The sequence below is a fragment of the Poecilia formosa genome, unplaced genomic scaffold, assembly GCF_000485575.1.
Source record: "Poecilia formosa unplaced genomic scaffold, Poecilia_formosa-5.1.2 Scaffold318, whole genome shotgun sequence".
NCBI lineage: Eukaryota > Metazoa > Chordata > Actinopteri > Cyprinodontiformes > Poeciliidae > Poecilia > Poecilia formosa.
This window is the reverse complement of record NW_006800257.1, coordinates 403,237-424,083: the sequence shown is the minus strand read 5'-3', so window position 1 is coordinate 424,083 and position 20,847 is coordinate 403,237. Positions and strand designations below refer to the sequence as shown.

General features: G+C 40.2%; 1 protein-coding gene across 2 annotated transcripts in view; it reads left to right on the top strand.

Moving 5' to 3' along the window:
• syn3 (synapsin III) overlaps window positions 1-20,847 on the top strand; it is a 102,010-nt gene continuing 81,163 nt past the window's right edge. The window contains exons 1-2 of one of the 2 annotated variants that reach the window (XM_007573070.2): window positions 1-101; window positions 10,193-10,682. In XM_007573070.2, the coding sequence (XP_007573132.1) occupies window positions 10,249-10,682 (434 nt within the window). In that variant the 5' untranslated portion in view covers window positions 1-101; window positions 10,193-10,248. Of the gene's footprint in view, window positions 102-158; window positions 399-10,192; window positions 10,683-20,847 lie in introns of those variants that run through there. The other variant, XM_016661195.1, reaches the window with a different exon arrangement.

Below are 20,847 nucleotides of genomic sequence, written 5' to 3'. Positions count from 1 at the left end.
CGGATCGGAGAGCAGAAGAAGAAGAAGCAGCATCATCCGAGGAAGAAGAAGAAGAAGAAGGGTCATCATCCAACACTTGTTCATCTTCACCAGTCGCTCAGGTAAATTGCGCGTTTTTGCGCATTTAATCCGCGCACCGCCTCTTTGTTTGCAGCCTTTGTGTTTTATCGCTCCCTGTCGCGAGGTTTGCTGTTTGGAGAAAGAAGCGTGCTTTCCTGGAACCAGGCTTCTGCTTGGCCGGGACGCGTTCAGGGACTCTGGGTTCTGCTCAGCCTGTCTGAGGCACAGAGTGCGGGGATTCCCTCCGCCGTGGCCCCGCAGCCCACAGTCCCGCACACTCCCCTCCTGTGGGAGCGGGGAGAAGGGGGGGCATGGCTCCATTTCATCACCGTGACCCGGTGAGCTGCTGCTGCTGCTGCTTCATCTTCATCCAGCTCAGAAAGTCACTTCTAATCATCCTAACGTCACTTTTATTTTCATTGGAGGAATATTTGACCTTTGTGCCGAGATGCGGCAGCTCAAAGGAATAATTCCGATTTTTATCGTATTTTCTTCTTAACTGGGTTTTTGTTGAGCGTTTGCGCACAGTCAGCGTCTTACTTGAGGTGGATATCTTTTATCTCGTTTCTCTTTGATCTTACAGAAGTTTTGACGTTTGCAGCTAATCAGAGTAGAGCAGAAACAAATACAGAAGTTAAATATTGTCATATTTTTTGTCTGTCATGTCTAAATGCTGTTAACAGCCTTCAGTGTTGATGCTGATACTGTTCTGTTTGGGTTTTATTTATATTTTGATTTTTCTTTTCTTCAGCTCTTGTCTCTCCTCTGTAATTAGTTCCAGCTGTTCCTCGTTACCTTGGTTACCTCTGTGCATATCTGTTCTCACCTGGATTCTTGTCTATCCTGCTCTGCCCCTTCCACCTGCCCCTACTTCTGTATTCGTTTGGACTGTCTTCATCAACTCGTCCTGCTGCACTTTGGATTCTCCTTAAAATCACCAAGTAATAATAATAATAATAGTTATTATTATTATTATTATTAAGTGAGTGAAGGACTGTAAGCTGGCTGCTTTCAGTTTCACTGAGTTGCTAATTGGATGAAGTCAGCAGAAGTAAAGAGATGAAAAATGCTACTTAAAATATTTAAATTTTTGTACTGACTCTTTATCATTTTTAAGTTTCAGATAAGTAGTCAATTAGACTCGCTTTCTGGTTCACCTTTAAAATGAGTTTAAAGTGATATTTCATATTTTACTTGAAACTCTGGTTCTATTAAGCGTGCAGAACAGTCAGTATGTTTGGGGTAAACCTCTTTGAGGATTTTGTACCATATTTTTCATATTCAATAAGGATTTTCAGGATATGGTTGACAATCCTCTCATTTCTCCCTGTTGCTGGTGCACCTGTTCCTAGGACATCTTTTCCTTCCACTCAACTTCCTATGACTATGCTTTTTCTGAGTCACTGAATTTAGGAGTTTCATAATCTATAAACCATAATCATCCAAATTACAAGAAACAAATTTATATGACATCTAAGTTTCACTTTATTAAATAAGAAAAAATCCTTAATCTTTTGATATTGAATTTTTTCTTCAGATCTGTTTCTATATATATATATATATATATATATATTATATATATATATTAGCTGCCTTAGAACTTTTAAAAGACCGTTTTTTCAGTTTGACTTGTTTAAATTTCGATGTGTTTTTTTAATCCGTGTAAATGTAACTCTATGGTACCAAAAAACGTAGATTTCTAACCTGTTGTGCAGAGTTTAGCTTCAGCCGCACACTGAATTTAATATCTGTGCTCAGTTCTAATATTTGCTGATGATGATGTCATACTCCCAAAGTCACTCATGAAATATTAATGGGGCCATCAGGAGGCTGAGGTATGTTCTGCCCATAACCAGTTATCTACATTTGAGCCAGCAGATGCTCCCCAGCAGGACGGGACGGGGAGGTGTGTGTGTGTGTGTGTGTGTGTTGGTGTGTGTGTGTTAATGATTACAGGCTTCTGGCTTCAGGAGGAGTTCATGAAATAAAACCAACCCTTTTTGTCCAAATTTAATACCAACAAGTGACCAACCACTCAGGATAAGTTGGGACAGTTTAAGAGTGGATAATATGCACTACAGTCACCATACAGTGTTATGGCCCCTTCTGTAAAAATGCTGACCACCCTGTTGCCTTCCCTTCCAAGAAAATTTTAAGCCTAAAATCATAGTCCTGCAGTATTATTCTATGAAGATATAAGTGTAAAAACCAATAAATATATATATTATATTTTAAATATATATACATATAAATCATTAATGTTTTTTATTTTAGCTGTGTTTACCTACAGTTTTTCTCGGCCTCGTCTGTCCACCCTGTGGACTTCCTCTGCTGATGCCACTGATTCATGGCAGCACAAACACTGTTTCTGAAAAACGTTCCCATTTCAAACCGGCTTCTCCAGGACACCCGTTACATCACTGAGCTGCACACAGTGGCTGCATTTATTCACGTTTTCTAACGTACTGATATTCACCGACGCTCTCATGGGACAAACACTGAAGAAAACGGTAAAATTAACGTCTGATAATACTGTCAGTTTGTTTAAGTTTAATTCTTTCAAGACAACAACAAAGCTAAATTCCTAGAATTTCTTTGCAATAAATTATAGATGATACACTAAATTCCATCCTCTACTACAAATGCATATTTGTTTGGAAGTTGACACTGTGGGTCGTTAAGTAGGTAAATTTGGAAGTTGTTTTTTAAAGCCAATATTTTCCTCAGTGACTTTCCAGAATCATCAAATTAAATTCGACTCCCTAAAAAACCTGCAGTTAAGCTCCTCCAGCAGATCTTCCACTGATCTAGTAGAGAATTCCTTTTTTTTTTTTGTTAATTATTCTAACTCTGATTAAAAGCTCTTACTTTTAATCAGAGGCTTTTCTTAGATTTCTAATGAAGCTTTCCTATGACTGCAGCAGTCCTCTGCCTCCAGGCAGGGACAAAGAAGTGTGTGTGTCTTTTTTTACAGTGTGTGTGTTTGAACTAATGTGGCGTCTGCTGTGAGAAGTGCTGGGAGGTCATTGTGTGGGGACTCGGCTGTGACACCTCGCCTCGCCGGCCTGCCGGTGCTGCAGGAGACGCTCTGTCGTGTCGCAGAGCTAGTTCTGGCTCTGCAGTCGACAACAGTTCACAGTTCAGTGGCGTCTTTCTCATCACTGCCGGCTCCTCTCGCTTTGAACAGAGCACGCATTTACAAAAGGAAAAAAAAAACATGAGCTGGAAAGATTTTTATTCCTATAAACTTGTTTGTTTTTCTTGTTTTGTTGAAAATGTCAGTGAAGCAAAAGTAGCTGCACACCATGCCTTTCTTTCAGTGCACTAACACCCTACGTCTAATAGAGTCCTCCCAAGTGAGCGTTTTACAAGTTTTCCACGGCTCATTAAAAGAAACAGCAGGCTTCCACAGAGCCCCCTGCAGCAACCAGACACCAACAAGCAAAGGCACGGAGGAAGTGGAGGAAGTTGACCATTTATGCTGCGTCATTCATTGTGGACATATTGGTTGACAAGTGTAGGATGTTTTCCTACCTGATAATCAGGTAGACTCAGTTTGATTGGTGAAAGTTGAAACATTTGTTCCATTTTCATTTGGTGTGGTTCACGTTCACATTGCAGTGTGTCAAATGAACCATTTGAAAAACCCATTCTTCCCCCATCGCTAGTGGTGATGCTGCAACAAGAACTACTGAAGGAAATGACACAAAAACCTCTGAAGAAGTCCCGGAGTTCGACTTCCTTCTTCATGGAATGGAAACAAAAACGGAGTGGCATCAGATTTTAGTGGTTGTAGGATTTCTTTCTTGTCTTTGGTAAAAGACAATAAGACATTTCTACTGCTAGTGCTAGACATGCACGTTTGTTTTGGCTGTAATTACCCAGAATGCCCTGCACTATAGTCCACTTCCTGCCTTTGGAGTGATTTTCGGTCTGCTTAGTGTTCATGCCTTCCCAAACAAATCGAACTTCCCAGGCAAACAAACCAGAGTTCAATTAAAGTGAACTGAACAGGGCTGGTGTGAATGCACCCTATATATTTGCTGTTGAGAAAATCTAAAACTAAAATAAAAAATAACAAAATTTCAACCCCAAATCCCAAAGGATTTGAAAGGAGGCATCATGGCGGCAGAGCAGGACCAAAGAGTGGCAAGAGGAACAGGAAGGTCAAACCATTGAGGGGTTTCTTACAGGTACAAATCACCATACAGCATCTCAAAAATCCAAAAGCCTCTGCCTTGAGGACTTTCCCAGGTCAAGAAATTCACATTCATAAGATTTCTGCCAGTCCGTTGTAGAATTATGAGATATTACTCTTTCAGCATCTCATTCTGCTTCAGCGTTCATCTTTTTAATTTTTTTTTTATTCCAGACCGTCTCAAATAGTTTCATACAGTAGAACTCATAGAGATCATGATGTTCTGGCTACGTGTGTCCAAATGTTCAGCAACAATCTACAAAAATTGGATGGTTGAAGAGGGAACATCACAAACCCCAATTCATTGGTGTTTCATTGGACAAAGGCTGAAATGAATAAAAAAAAGACTCAAATTAATATCACAGTCATACCTGTCATGAGTATGCAGATTTAGAAAACAGCCATAATCCCTCATTAAAATAGCTGTCAAAACAATGATTACATAAGAGCAGTAGAGGCGGGTGTGCAGATGTTTCAGTCAACACACAACCGACTTGCCCTAAATACTGGCAATGTAACACAGCAAAATAAGACCTTGGATACTCCTAATACTGTCATTACAATCTGTTTCTTTTAGTAATCAATAGGTGTTAAATGAAAATATAGGCCAGCAGATTCTTTTAGATCAAATGTTGGTACATGTACAATATGTGGGGATGGAAGTGCTTGGTGAGCAGCATCTTTTTTGTCTCCATTTTCTTTTTCTGTGCAACATCAGTAGTTGTGTGATTAAAGCAGAGAAACGGTGATGAGTCATGTTGTTGACGTCACCGTGGTGATATGAGGTCAGTGTCTTACTTTGAGGTCCGACTGGCCTTCATGTCCAAGCAAAAATCTAGGAAGACCCGGGCTGCCAAGTGGCTGCAGAAGCATTCTGGCGGTCGGAAGTTTACCTTTACAGTCTGAATCTCTTTATTTGAAAAATACGGCGGAATATGAGGCACTTTGTGACAAAAACCCCAAACTGTTTAAAGGCTTTGTAATGCCATAAAATTCTGAATTCGAATAAAGAGTAGAAGTTCACTCTTATTATCTTGACATTTAACAAATACAAAGAATTTCAGTAACATAAGTTAACCTAAAATAGTAAAAGTCTGATTTTAATGTCAGATGGGAAGGGAAAAAGTTTCCAGTGTCTCTTTATTCAATGGATGTAAATATCTGCTCTCTAAATGTAATTGCAGTGATTACAGGAGCTCTAAATCTAAGAAGATCTTTATGTAAAACTCCAAAATAGAAACTGTCGTGATAATCCATCTGGCAGTGGGCCCCACACATTTATTAATAATCTCCCATAATGCCCAGGGGCAGGCTTCTACCACCTCCTCTTCTTTTTGGATCAGGCTCCGCTGTCTTCCCACTTCTCCTCAGTTTCCTCTGCCTGTTTCTGACCCGCCGTCCTGCCGACGACCCTTCGCTCCGACCGACTCCATCAGCTCAGAATGTCAGGAAAAATAAAAAGTATTTATCATGTTAGATCTATATTTACCCCACTGCTATAATCTAACACTTCATGCTCCACTAGCATGTCACAGGAACAGTCCATGTTGGAGGATGTCATGGACGTTGTGCTGCTTTTGCTGGCTAATCAACGGCTGTCAGGCTTCGATGTGCAAATTCACACAGCAGCCATTAGGATTATGTGCTACTTTTAACGGATTCACAGGCAGGATGTGAAGAACAAGAAAAAAAATACAAAGCGAGTGAAGCGGGAAGGAGCTGCGGGTTTCTTCACTTACAAGATATTTTGAACATAGCAGAAGGCACGCTTGTACGTCGGGGGGGCTCGAGAGTCTACTGCGGCATTATCCCGCTCTTCCCCATCATTAGAGAGCGAAACATGTGATTACTGCCCCCCCTGCCTGCTGTCAGTGTGTTAGCACCTCTCGAATCCTTCCTCTAAGTAATCCACACTGTACGGGGTTGGATTCACATTCTGTTCTCTGGAAACAGAACATCAAGTATCATATAGGATCTTGGCATCTCTGGTTCTGGTTTTTCTTTATTGATTGACCTTGTCCCCTACCCACACAGGGCATGATGCCCTTTTCTGGCTCAAGGTCATGGACCTAATTCAGACACATCAAACACAAAGCTGGTTCTAGAACCTTAAATCTGGTATCCACAAGTTTTTGATTGATGTTTGGCCTCCATGAGCTTCTGATGAGATGACCGTATTGGTGCCAGAACTTGCAGCACTGAAAGCACGTAGAACTGGTACGATGGCAGCAATGCAACCACTAGAAAAGGGCAACAAAAGCTTTCTCATCCAGCAGAGAGAAGGACTTAATAGAAGGACTTGGTTCAGTGTTTCTCAAACTTTGTCAGGTTGAAGACCATTTAGCACGTTTAGCAAACATTCACGGACCACCTACCTTAAAATTGCGCCCCACAATTACACAATAACTCTCAGAAAATAATACAATGAAAATATTAGTATCTTAACTCACTTATTGTCTTCTTTGCTCGTCCTAATGAGAAGGGTGGTTCTGTTTTGTAAATGTGCCTGGTCGTGACAAAGCCATGAGCAAGTCTACTTGGAACATTTTGAATTATTTCCAGATTTTAAAAATGTCAAGCACATGGAAATCACAAAAAGACATTGGCGGTTCTAAAAACAATAACAGTTCTGCAGCTCATCCAGAGAAACTGAAAATTATTCCTGCAGACATAAATTCCAATTTGAGAAAGACTGGCTTAGATCACAGCATAATGGTGTGATTAAAGTTCTCCAGCAAAAGTCGAGACCTAAATCCAATAGAGAGTTAACCTGTCCTCTTTCCACTGTTCATTCTCTGCTGACAAAGTCTGCTAAAGCTTCTGCTTGCTACAAGGCTGGCTGTAATGCAGCAAGGCCTCCTGTGGATTCCTCCCACTGTGGATATTCAGCAGAGAGCCGAGAGGCAAAGACGAAGCGGCTTTAACAGCTTCCAGCTCCAGCAGAAAGCAGCTTATGGGGTGTTAAGGAAGAGGAGAAAGTACCAGTGGAGCAATGATAGTGATTTTCTATCACTCTGGTGGCGACACTGACAGTCACCATGATTGTAATTGTCGCTTTCAGCTGTTCTGTTTGTTTTCCTGCAGTTTCCTCTAAATTGACTCAAGTTATAAGCTTTATGACGGATCAGCCAAAACGGGAAGACGATGTCACTCTGTGACGGGAACCATTGTTCAACCCAACTGCTGATATGTTGAATGTTAACGCATCCGACAATGTTCAGAAGTGTTGTCGGATGAAGTTTGAGTTTTTAGGTGACGATCTGCATAGAAAAGTTTTGAATTGTTCAGAGGCTTGTTGGTTGTGCGCGGTGGCAGTCTGATAATTCTCATTAGACTCAAAGCTTAGTTGTAAACTGTCAGCATTGAACTGGGTGTCAAGCTCCTTCATATCAGTACAAAGTGTGACTCACACACATTTGTCATCTTGAGTTATGTTGCAATTCTCCACACTTCACAACTCAGGCATTTAGTCTCCGTATTGATGACTTACTTTTAATGCTTGCAATTTATCTCCCACCTCACCCCATCCCCCACCATCCAATCATCTCACACTGGAGATTGAAGAGGCCTCAAATAGATTTTTACTTCAAATGCTTTTGTCATTCTTAAAGATCTCTGGTTTTACAAGTTTTAAAAGCAGGACATGACTACATAAATACAAATGTCGTTTTCAATTGTTCAAACCTTGACCTCATGTGAAAAGGTAACACCCCAACCAAAACCCAGTACCTGGCTTTGTCTCTCCTGGTGGTAACATCTACCATTAAGCATTTACATCAACTACCATCTACGTTGCTGTGTAGGAACTTAGACCCATACTTTTCAAAATTGTTTAATTGATTGGAGGATTTGCTGGCGTGTTTTGTATTATTATCCAGCTGAATAATACAAGTTCGTTTGGGCTTCAAGTGAAAAATTGATGGTCAGACATTTTCCTTCTGGATTTCCTAGTAGAAAGCAGAATACCAGTGGGTCTGTGCCTTACCAGATGCACCAAACCTCTGACTTGAAGAGCAGAATTCTCTCCATTCTTCTGAGATGTGTGGTCCATGCTAATTAGCAACCTTTACTTCCTGTTTATTACAGCCATAAGTATGGTCAGCATCTGACGAAATTATGCTCTGCATAGACTGATTAATTCACTCCAAACCAGCAGAAGGCGACACACCTAATTCGAATCTTCTTTTTTGGGGCATTTAAAAGTTTGCTCAAAACAAAAACAAGGTGTGGATTACTTTGGAACAGGCTGGTTTTGCTGTGACTCGGCCAGGATGACTCGCCATCAGGATGAAAACTATTCTAATGTTTGTGATGCTGGGCAGATCTTCATAAAACAAAGATATGGTGGAGAAACCTGAAAGAGTTTATTCCCCCAATCACCAGAAGACGTGGCGTTAGGAGGCGGCCATGTTGCCTCCTACATCCATCACTGAAGGGAAGGTGTGCTCCAACATTTTACCCAGAGAGATTTCTGTCTCCAGTCTGTAGACGATGAGGTTAGATTCACTCTTATCAAACAATTACTGGTGGTGATTAACTTGTCATGATGATTTAACACTTGACCTCCATTATCTCGTCCAGCTTCTGCTGCTCTCCAAGTTCCTCCTCCGTCTTTAACCACAAAACACAGAGGAGACGCCACGTCTTTTAAAACAGCAGCTCAGTTTTAATCAGGTGTAAAGGTTCCCTTTCCCCTCTGTTAGCAAGCCTGTAGTTGTTCTGTAGTTCTGTAGAGTACTGTAGTTCTCACTAATCTGCTCCAGATTCTCCTCAGCATCACAGATGTTATGTAACTACATCTTTCCATATGAACTCTGCACTTTATAAAGAACATCACTGTGGATCTCGCTCAGCTCCGCATTATCACTTCTGTGTCACTGAATTATTTGGCAGCGCGTTTACACAGATGAGCAGATTCCACGTCATGTCGAATTGTTGAAGCTAGGACCGAAGAACCGGAATGCTCTGAGGGCAACCAGATGGTGAGAGACGGGACGGGACGCCTTCACTAACTGGAGCTGGACCTTCGGGAGAAACCGACTTCACAGACACAGTGTGCTGCAGAGCCGAGCACGAACAAACGAAACTGGTCAAAAAGCCAAAACTTAATAATTCTAATGTAGCTTTAGCATACTGGTCTGAAATAGTTCTCTTTAGCAATTGGTATACTTTACCAAAATTCTCCTTTAAACAAAAAAACAAACAAACACTGTTTTAATGAGATTAAGAAAACACATTATCACGATATTTATCTCTTTAAAACCAAAATATCTTTTTTTAAATGAGTAAAGCTGTAATATTAAAAAGACTAACCTCTTGGGATTTTTAGAGAGGAAAGAGAGTGTGAGACCCTGTGACTTTTCAACAAATCCTGACTGTAAAAGTAAACTTCCAACCGACAAGTTTCTTGTTTAGAAAACAAGAATTTCCTATTTTCACATGTTTTGCAAATCGTTATTTTCTCGTTTTAACTTTCTCGTTCTGACGAGATATAGGTCCTAAATTTAATTACAAGCACTGTTAGTTAATAGCTGGCTATTTTGATAGTTCAAACACTGATTATGCCCTTATCACCGTCTTGGCACCACAGCAGAAAGTAACACTTACCGTCTTCCTTAGCTCTGTCAGCCAATCACTGCCAAGGAAAATAAATGGCGCTCCCTCCTCGATTGGCTGCTTTGCCAGCACCAGCTAATGCCTTACGATGTAGCCTCTGCTGGAGGCGGTATTACGGCTAGCTAGCCTATTTAAGGTTCCTGGACTGCATTTTCTGTTTAATACTTTAAATATGCCCAACAAAAACAATCACCAGGTTTTAAAATGAGAGAAATTAGCGACCTCAGTATTTTTAATTAAACTGAATTTTGTGTTCGCCGGCATTGACTGTAAACAGAGCCGCTGTGTGTGTGTGCGTGTGTCTGTGTCGTTCTGTAGGATTTCTGTTCCTCCCCTCACCTCCTCTGGCCTGACCGACCCACCAGCCCGTCGTCATGAACTACCTTCGCCGGCGCCTGTCTGACAGCAGCTTCGTGGCCAACCTGCCCAATGGCTACATGATGGATCTGCAGAGGCCAGCCCCACCCGGATCATCCATTTCATCTCCTGCCTCCCCGGCCACCGAGAGGCGTCAGCCCCCGAGCCTCCCGAGCCAGACCCCAGGCTCAGGCTCGGGTTTGAGTTCAGGTTCGGGCTTGGGTTCAGGCCCGAACCCGGCCTCAGCAGCGGGTTCGGGGAGCTTCCTCAGCTCCTTCTCCAGCGTGGTGAAGAGTGCCCAGATGGCCCAGAACGTCGCCGCCGCTGCTCACGCTAAGTCAGCTGGAACTGCGGCAACTGAGGTCGCTTCTGCTGGAGGCGGTCAGCCCGCCAAGCCTGCGATACGCAAACCCAAGATCCTGCTGGTGGTTGATGATCAGCACACTGACTGGTGAGTGCAACACTAGTAGCTCTTAGTTTTTGTAACTTTAGGCGTTTCCCCCCGCCCCTTTTTGCTCAAGGATATGCAGAGCCAGTCCGAGCCTTTTTGGGACCCCAAGCAGATTTTTATTTGGGCCCCATTATACCAACACCAGATGCTTTATAATTCCTAAGCCACTCTGTGTGAGGGATACCTACTATCATTAGCATCATTTCTAATTAGCCTATATCATACCAGTGCTGTTATGACTTTTGAGTTTTACCTTACAGGACTAGCAAACCAAATAAAAAAAGAGAGAAAAAAAATGGATTTTAAAATGCAAAGTGGTATTTAAGTGTGCCATATTATAACTATTTGAATGCAACATCAGCAGATAAACACTAAATTTACTTTCCCCCAGCAGTGGCAGCAGCCAATTTCAGGATCAGATTAACAATTATTTGTGTAGCAACTATAAAAATAATATAGAAATGTTTTTTCCTTATAGAATTGCGTTTAGCTTGTATTATTCTAAATTATTTGAAATGTATATATGAAATGTTTTTATCATGATAGCTTGGTGCAGCTTGGGGCTGTAACCATCTGCTTAACTCACATATACCTTGGGCCAGCCCTGCATAGATATTACATAGTATTATCATTTTTCAGGCAGATGACCGTAGAGAAATATTTTCCCATACCATAATACTGCCTCCACCAAAAAAAAAAAAAAAAACTTTATGTAACTTATGGGCACAACCATGAAATGTATTTCCAATGTTAAAAAGATAAAATACTGCCTGAACTACAAACTGTTCATATATTCTAAAAATATTCTAATAATAAAAGTCGTTTTTGTTTCTGTACAAAAGCAGCAGAGCGTCACGTTATTTTGGACGGGTTTGCACGTCCTTGGGCTCGTTAGGCATGCCAGAGCTCTCTGTGCCAAAATGGAAATTGTCATGGTAACCAGAGGAGAGAACTTAGCTGCTTAGGTGACAGAAAAATGAATGAGGTTAAACGAGAAAGAATTGGCTCATCTGTCAGTGGAGCCACACACACACACACACACACACACACACACACACACACACTTGTGTGTGTTAGAAGCTGCTGATGGATTCCTAGAGCTCAGGTCAGCTACTGGTTTATCTTCCCTGTCTAACTAAATCAATAGAGCTCTCATGCATTTCATGGATTGTTATTGTGTCGTCTTTTCAGAGAGATTGACTTCTGCGAGCTTGTTATGAACCCATTTCCAGCCTTTTGAAATTTATCTCCAGCACCAGCAGAGGGGTGATTATGTGCAGACCGCGAGGAGATCAGGTCAGGGTTGGAAATTGATCACTAAATTAAAGCGTCTCGCTGACAGCTGTAATGAAGTGTTCCGGATTTCCTCAGGTCTTTTCTTGAGGAGCCTGGTGGCGTGTTTTGTGTGAGCCAGCGGGCTGAAATGCCCCTGCATACCCCTGTGTTGGATGAAATGAGCCGTTAGGGGATCACTGTCACTCGCAGGCTTCCAGCCTGGTTCAGCCTCTCTGGGCAAAGCCGCCGCGCTGCTTCAGGAACAGCAGGAATTTGGATCACATGCAGCAACGCAGAAACCTCCAGAAGGAGCAAGCTTAGTTTAATTCAAAAGCACTTTATTTATTTATCCCAAAGGGAAATTAAATGTTGTGGTAACTCATATCATCTAATCCATTGTGGATGGAGGTGCTGTGAGCATGAAGGGCCTCCAGTAGCAGTCCGTCTTGATATGAATCTGAAGAAGCCTCTGACTGAAGTCTGCTGCATGACTGTCATGACATGCTAACAGCTCGATATCTGGCCAGCACAGATGATTTTCCACAGTAGCAAATCTTGGATGACATCATCAGTTAGCAAGCTCCGCTAATCCACCTCCTCTGCTTTTGCCGCTCCTCTTTAAATGTGTCTGGCTGTTTGGTCTGGATTACAGTCACTGATCTAATTCATCCCAAAGTTGTTAAATCAGATTTAGATTAGGACAGTCAGTTTGTTCCACACTCCATCTACTCTCTTTTATGTCTCTATGGACTTTGCTGTGTGTACAGTTCTGTCTGAAGTGAAAGGAGCAATATCCAATTTAAGTTATTGTTGACATGGACAATAAAAATTTCACTCCTCACTAACTGAATCTGTATTTTGTTTTGCAGATTTTGAAAAAGAGCTCAGATTTAAATGGGTCCAAAGCCCCCCAAAAACACTAAAGTTGCCATTTACTGCTAAGAAATTATTTTTAAATTGTTCAACACAGACAATAATTGCAAACTATGATGTATTCAAATATTGAGAATGTAACAAAAGCAGCTTGAGAATATAAGAACTTGGATATGTATTTCTTCCTTTATGCAAGAACTGTCTCAGTATTTTGATTGCTTATTTATTTACTGTTTTTATTTATTTATTTATTTATTTTTTACCATTTTTAAAAATACATTTTGAACAAGTTGATATTAAAGAGAGAATGGAAATAGTTTTACAAATCGCAATTACTGATGAATGAAATGGGAACTGTAAAGTGATTATACATTCCATTATGCATATAATATACTTGATATTATTCCGTATGTTCCATTTTTAGCCACATGGTGGCAGTGCAGTTTAGTGAAAGGCTCACAGAGAAACTCTTCTCAGTGAAGAGCTTCTGCCAGCAGATGGCGCCAAACGACAGTCTTTAAATCCATATTAAAGTTTAGCTGCTGCTAAATGTCCCTGTATAGTATTTTTGTCCTGCTAAATGTATCTTTCTGAATGCATTTTTTTTTCTTTATGGAAAGTACATAAATTTCAGCACTATATGTTAATTTATGTATTATGAGGCAGTTGCTGGATAGTTAGACTGTTCAACAGAGCTAAATATACTTTCTTGGGAGAAAAGGTAAACGGCTACAGGTGGGGAAGAGGACAGTATTGTGTATTTTCTTTGCTCTGTGCAGCCTGAGAAAATTTTCCAATACTTCATAATTGTGGCTTTTTGTTAATTACTTTGCACATTTATATTCATATTCAGACTCATTATTTATTACTTTCTACATGACACTACGCAGAAATAATGTTGGTATCATTAAAAGCACTACGGTTGATCGTTGATTCCAACATTGTTGTAGCTGTAGAGTATGGTCACTTTTTAAAACTTTAATATTTTTCTGCCACCTTGTGGTTGAAACAAGCACTAGTTTCCCATATTGTAATAAACATGTCTGAAGTTTTCACATGTCATCTTCGAGGCCGATTTGGAAGACACAGGTAGAGGAAGAAGCAGGTTCTGTACAGCCGCTGCTCAGTTCCAAGATTCAAGCAAAGTGCTAAAAAAAACCCATTAAAGGCAGATTTCTGACTGCTTTTTTGGCAACGCTGGTTGAACATGGTGTTCTTCGTGCACCACTAAACTACCTGCTTTTCAGCAACTGCCATGGATCTAAAATATTTGGAGCATGCCAATGAGATGTGACTTTCCCTTTTAAGAACAGTAATCTAGTTTGGTTGGCTCAGAAAGCTCAGATAAGATCATCAAACTGATGTTAAATGATGAATTCACTGATTTGGTTCAATTTCATCCTGGTCTGAGTACTGGCAGACCTGCAAATTGGATAAAAGACTCAAACAGGATTTAAATGTGAATTAGCTTATATTACTTGTGAATTAGTCTGGTCATTGCCTTCCTATGCAATCCTGCTTGATTCTGATCTCCCTTTAGTTCTTCTCTGGGCTTTCTTCCATTGGGATAGATTTCTCCAGATGAATTTCAAGCGGGCTAATCAGCAAACCGAAGATTTGCAGGGTGTAGTTTGGAAATGACAGTGGAGAACGTGAACAATACCATTCAATCTGTGTTGGCCACACTTCCAAATATTGAATAATTAAAGTTGGAGCAAGAATAATGTTTAAGACATTTTATTTCTGGCAAAGATGCCGTTGCCCTGCTCCTCATGGAATTGTTTACAGCACATGCAATTTCCGGTAAGCTTCGTCAAGCCGGTGCATTACATACATTACGGCAAAACATTAACGATTGGGTGAAATCAAATCCAATCGTTTCGAGCTTCAGCAAGCAGTCGCTTCTCAGCCAAAGGCCCAGACCCTGTGAATGAAGCAACGCGTAGAACAAGGACTGGTTTTTGCCAGGCTACTAGTGAATACCTCTAAAGCCAAATCAAATGTCCATGTCACAGTCCTTTCCTGTGTTACCGCCATAAGTTACTCATCGGTTTTTCGAGGTTCTATAAGAAGTCCTGGCTATATGGGCATTTTGTCCACCCATCCTCCGCTCCCGGAGGCTGAATTTCCTCCTGGTCATTCCAGCAGAGAGTCTGGGGTCTCTGGGGAAACCCTGCTCTGTCCTGACAGCCTTGGCTTCCAGCAATGACTGATGCACAATAGCAGTACAGAGCACTGAGAGCATCACCACAACCACCAACAATTCTTCCTTTGCTCTCTCCATGTCTCCCTCTCTCCTTCTCTTTAAGGCCGGCATGCAGGCCGATTGGCCAAGTATCTGTCAGTCTGTTTGCACTGTGTTCAGAATTATACGAGCACCTGATCGCTTAATTCAGTCCAGCTCTGGCAAAGTGTTTACTTCATCTTTATGTACGGCAGAATGGTATGAGAACCTCTGCTTACCCAGTTATATGAAGAGGGGGTTTAAGTTAACGTTATGTCTACAGAAGAAGTAGGGAGGCCACACACTGGCATTAAGGAGCTGAAAATTCTCTCTGGGGATTTGGTAATCTGTGCTGTGCCTCAAGAAGAGGGCAAAAGTTCATGAACTATAGTAGAAGAATTAGCAGGCCTGCTAGAACTATTTTGAGGAAGTGCGTAAAAAGTAAAGACGGTTATGAGGAAGGTTAAGGAAACCTTCAATCCAGTTTGTTTCTGACATCATTTGATTATACAATTTTAGTCAATAAATCAAAAATATTTCTTTAAAAAATCTTTTCAAAGTTTGATTTGAAAAGATGAAAAGGATTAGAAATGTATTATTACTCCAACACATTGGTTTGCTATAGGTATTCCCAGTTCAGTTTTGGCTTCTGGAATTGGTTTATTCTAAAAATAAAAAACAAAAACAAAACAATTGTTAAGAACCAGGTTTCTTTCTCAGACTATTTTTCTACATTTTTGGGAACAAGGAAGTAGCACTCAGTGTTCTCTTCAGAGGTTTTTGTGTAATTTCCTTCAGTGGTTTTTAGTGCAGCGCCACCACATGCAAGGAAGGGAACAGGTATTTTTAATTATTTGGTTTGTTTGACGCAGTGCAGTGAGAAAGAGAACCACTCCAACTGAATATATAACAAATGTTGAAACTTTGGTCTCCAATTGAACCAAGTCTACCAGACCACCAGGTGTGAAAACACCCTAACACTAACTTTCTGCAAATATTTGATCCCGAAATTCCATGAAGGCTGGAATTTCGGCCTTGTAAACAGTCCTAGAGCAGGACTGTTTACAAGCATGTTACATGGAAACATAAAAATGAATCAACCAATCATTTGGATGATTAGAGGCAGTGAGCAGGACTTTCTTAGGTTCAGAAAAGTCAATAGTGTCAAGAACAAATAATTTAATTGTAATTGTGATTTTTTTCCAATGTATCACAATTACATTTGCATCTGTACACAACATATTTATTGGATAATCAATGGTCTACATGGGCAATATTGATGGAAAAAATGTCAGATTAGAGGTAAAACTTAAAAGTCCCCAGGCCTTTATCAAATAAAAATGATTGTTTTCTAACATGCATATGAGTTTGAAAATGATTCCTTCATCATATAAGGGCTTACTGCTTTTGAATTTACTACAAAGGGCACACACAAAAAAATCAAACCACTAGTTTAATGATTATTTATGTGAAATTTGAAAATAGACTCTTAAGACCATTTTGTAGTACATTTCTCGGTGTCTGAAGGAATTATAAATGACTCCAAAGTTTAGAGATCCTGTGTTGGAACAATAATCGCTGTGTGTGTGTGTTTGCGTGTGTGTGTGTTATTATGAACTATTAGCTCACAGTGTTTTTTGGGTTGTTGAAATAAGTCATGGTCTCCTGTGTAACTCTGATGAAAATGTACATGGACTATATTTATTTTGGGGCTCGTGGGGCTGCTGTTTTTCTTGGCTGACTCTACTTTGCTGATGTGAACTGTTCTATTATTCTATTGTTGAGTCATAGAAGGATAACTCATCTGGGGTTGGTGTTTCCTCCAATTTTAGACCAGGGACTTCCTGAGTCTTCTCTCCTGCACATCTTTGGCTGTACTGCATACAATAAACTTGTCCTTTGGGGCGTAGGCGAATGGAGGCGCTGGTGGGAATCGTTGGACTGCAGACAAACCAGCTAAATCCCATCAACTTACCTGACTAACGAAGTGTTCTCACTGTTAATGTCAGAATCAAGCGTTTCAAATCTGCATGTTTGGGCTTTGAGGCTAGTGAAACAAAGCAGCTGTAGAGCAGCAGATGGAGATCAGATGCTGCCATAAGGGAGGTCAGCCTCTTGGAACCCTCACCTCAGTGCCACTCCTGCGCTTCTTCTTGAGGATCCAGAGGCCAATATGAATGCATTAAACTCTGGATCTGTTCTGGGTCTGCTCCAAGACCTGAAAACCTTAAAGAGGCAGAGAAGTCCTGATCAGATACCCAAACTAATTAAACGTTAGACATAGAGGGTTGTTTCAGGTATTGTAGGCTCACTCTGCAGTGCCTGAAAATACTACTACAGTTGCAAAAATACTGAAACTGTAGAAGTCAAGTGTTGCTGCTTTTTTTGTTGTTGTTGAGGGGAACACTAAAGCTATCTCAAAAACACAAAAAACAAAAAGGTTTTCAAACTCTAAAGCACTGAGCGATGTTTGCTTGGATCCAAAAGTGATGTGTGATATAGAGAGAAGGAAAACCCCCAAAGGGAAACTGACTTTGTCCAAAAGTATGAATCATGCACTTCTCATTAAACATATTCTCATGTTTAAAATGGAAAGAATTCAGCCTCATGGTGTTTATATTAAGGGTGTGGGTTGGATTGAGATCTGGACATGGGCTAGATGTGCAGATCGGAACATGTGAAGCCTTTGCTCATTGATCAAAGTGACGGCATGTTTTGCAATACCTGGAACCGCATACCAGCCGTTGCTTGTGAGTGAGCTTAATGATCTTGACTCACATTTTTGACAACAAAAGTAGTCCTCGGTGACAGGAAGCATTGACCTCTGAGGATTCACGGCTTCTTAAATTGTGGAAAATGATGCGCTTCAGGATCTACCAATACAGCAGCTGGGAGAGTGTAGGGTCAAGAAGATCATTAGTGCATGTGATGAACATGAAAGATCGGCGCTAAAGGGACGAATGTATGACGGGGGACATCAAGAGAACGGACAGAAAAAGGTGTTTTCAGGTTGAGGCTCTCGGGGAAAAATGTCATAGAATGGGAAGATATGCTGCAGAGCAAAAAGATTAAAAAGATAAGACGGCCTAGCTAGTCTGTCAGAGTACCAAAAGGCCTCTAGCATGCAACCTAGATAATCAGCTCCTCAACTCTTCAGCCTGAAGGCCGAGACAGATTGTCAACTGCCCTGTGCATGCCAAAGGTCAGAGTTCACATCCAAGCCACATGGAATAGTTGGACTTAAAACAAATGAGACAATATATTATCAGATGTGAATTTTAGTATCAGTACAAAAAACAATAAAAACATCACAAGTATGACCTGGAAATTCTGCTTCACTCCTTAATGCCGGAATTTATATCCACTTGTACAATAAAATTCAGTGTTTTTTTACAGTCAGATGTTATATTACTTAGAACATTAAACCTACCATTAGAGTAAATTTAGGTATGATGGTAATGAGATTCTCTAGGTACTTGAGGAATGGGACATAATTTTCACTCCAAATATGTTGATTATCTTATTGTTGCTGCTGTTGCTCAGACAGGACTGGAAATTGAGTGAAAATGTGTTTGTGAACAACCAGTTTATTTATTTTTTTATTTATTACTATTCTAAATAATGCTAAATACCGCAAAATTCCTTTGCTGCACAATCCCATGAGCTCATAGCCTCTTTTGTTTGCAATATAAAATCAGTGTTATAAACTGCATTTCAAGATATTTTTTAAGTCACTGGTGTTCATCCTGCAGAGTTTCAAATAGGACTGTAGAGTCGAGGCATCTGTCAGTAAACACAATAAAAATATTGTTTCATGATAAAAAATATTGTTGGGGTATGTACCTAATAATTAAAAATAGCTCATGTATCATTATTTATATATTTATTGTAATCCAAACTAATTTCATTCAGAGTTGCATAATGCAAATACTCGCACAGAATTGACTATTTCTACAATTATACCTGAATTCTGGGTGTCTAATAGTATCTTAGTACTGGTATTACTTGTTTCATTCCTTAGATTCTTAGTGCTGCTAAAAATCTTCAAAGACAAAATTAGAAAAAAACTTTTGGAATTTTGATCACATGTTGCCATTTTATTATATGTAGAAGATTTAACTAATAATTTATTTATTAATATCACAGTGTAGTACATCTCATTGCTCTTTTTCTGTGGATCCCTGACGTGTCCTTTATTGAGATTACAATTACGGACTATTATTCTATTATTGGTCTTAATTTTTACTCTGATTTGTCGTCTGCCAATGAATGTGGACAATCTCATCTGGGTCCAGTTTTCTACCCATTTTCTTCCCAGATCAACACCACATGTACATTTTTTTTCCAGATGGATCTTAGTTTGTTCCCAGAATAGTTAATTACCTTTTATTTAAGCCGTTTATTTACAGAACTTTGTAATGTAATATGTATTTTTTGGGGGGGAGAAATAACTAAAACAATGCTGTTTCCATGAACCTCAGCTGTATGTTCAGTGTTAACCACTCGTGTTTTTAATTGAATGTTTCAAATTAAAGACTCAGGACCTTTTAAAAGTCTTGAGTCACAGTGGTATCTGTTTTCTCTATTCTGACTCATGAGTTAAATCAGAAAGTTGAAGCTAAAAGCAGGCAGTCATAATACAGGATATTGAGAAAGCCTTGCTGTTAGCATGTTAGCAAGATTGGACTAGCTAGAAACAGATTTGATGGCGTAGTTTTTGCATAAATTAAGCATGTAGGAAAATGTTAGTACATTTCTTTTCTAAAATAGCACAAAGAATCCCTTTATTCTTGCTAAATCTAAAGCCTCCATGTCTGATGGTAAGGGAGATAACTCTGTTACTGGAACAGCCTTCAAGCAAGCAGGTGCATCACAGACAGATTTCTGTATACTTTTCAATGTTTTTGATTTCATGCTCTTGACCAGTGTAAGTGACCTGTGTCTGAGGATACCAGAATTTTTTAAGAATCCCCAAAAAAAACTGTGGAGTTCTCACCAGTTACTTGAAATCCCCTAAAGGTCAGGTTCTAAAACCATGGAAAAATGAGTCATTTCTTTTCCTACTTGCCAGGTATTTTAGACGGTCTAGTGAAATTTGACCTCGACTTCAATGAAACAAACATGGATATTTTAAGGTTGTTTTGTGCAGTATGGACTTTGTAGTGCAGGAAGGCAATCTGCAGTCGGGACCAGATACAAACATGATATTGTTTTCCCTCGCTGTCTGTAACTAAACAGGAAGGGCTTAGTCTGATTTAATGTCGAAGTGACTCAAGTGCAACAAAGTCAGAAGCCTCAGATCTCAGAAAATTTACAAGCAGAGTTGAAAAGTTGTGTGAGAGCAAAGGGCCTGGGCCCTTCAAATCTGACTCAGTTCTGGTCCAATTCAACCTGAACCTAAAGTGGCCTGACTAAGGTCCACTCTGCATGGTTCTAGTTGCTTTCCATTATGACAGTGCTGCGCAACAAGCACAGAAATATTTGCACATCATTATTACACTATGGTGTCAGTTTTAGTGTTACTTTCCTTTAAGCTCCAAATATACTAAATCCCTGTCGTGACCGCAGACCAACCAGTCTAACCAATCAGTGATCGGCGGTCTTCTGACGTCCTGTTTTGAGCCCAACTTGGCAAAATTCCAGCAAACTGTTGAGAAACTTGTGAAAGGAAAACCGTTGGGAAGTCGGTGGATTTAAACTGCAATTCCACCAACTTCTAAAATGAATGTAAATGTTTGGCATTTAAGTTTTAGAAACTCTCTATAGTGAAACCCTGTCATTAGTAATGACCTA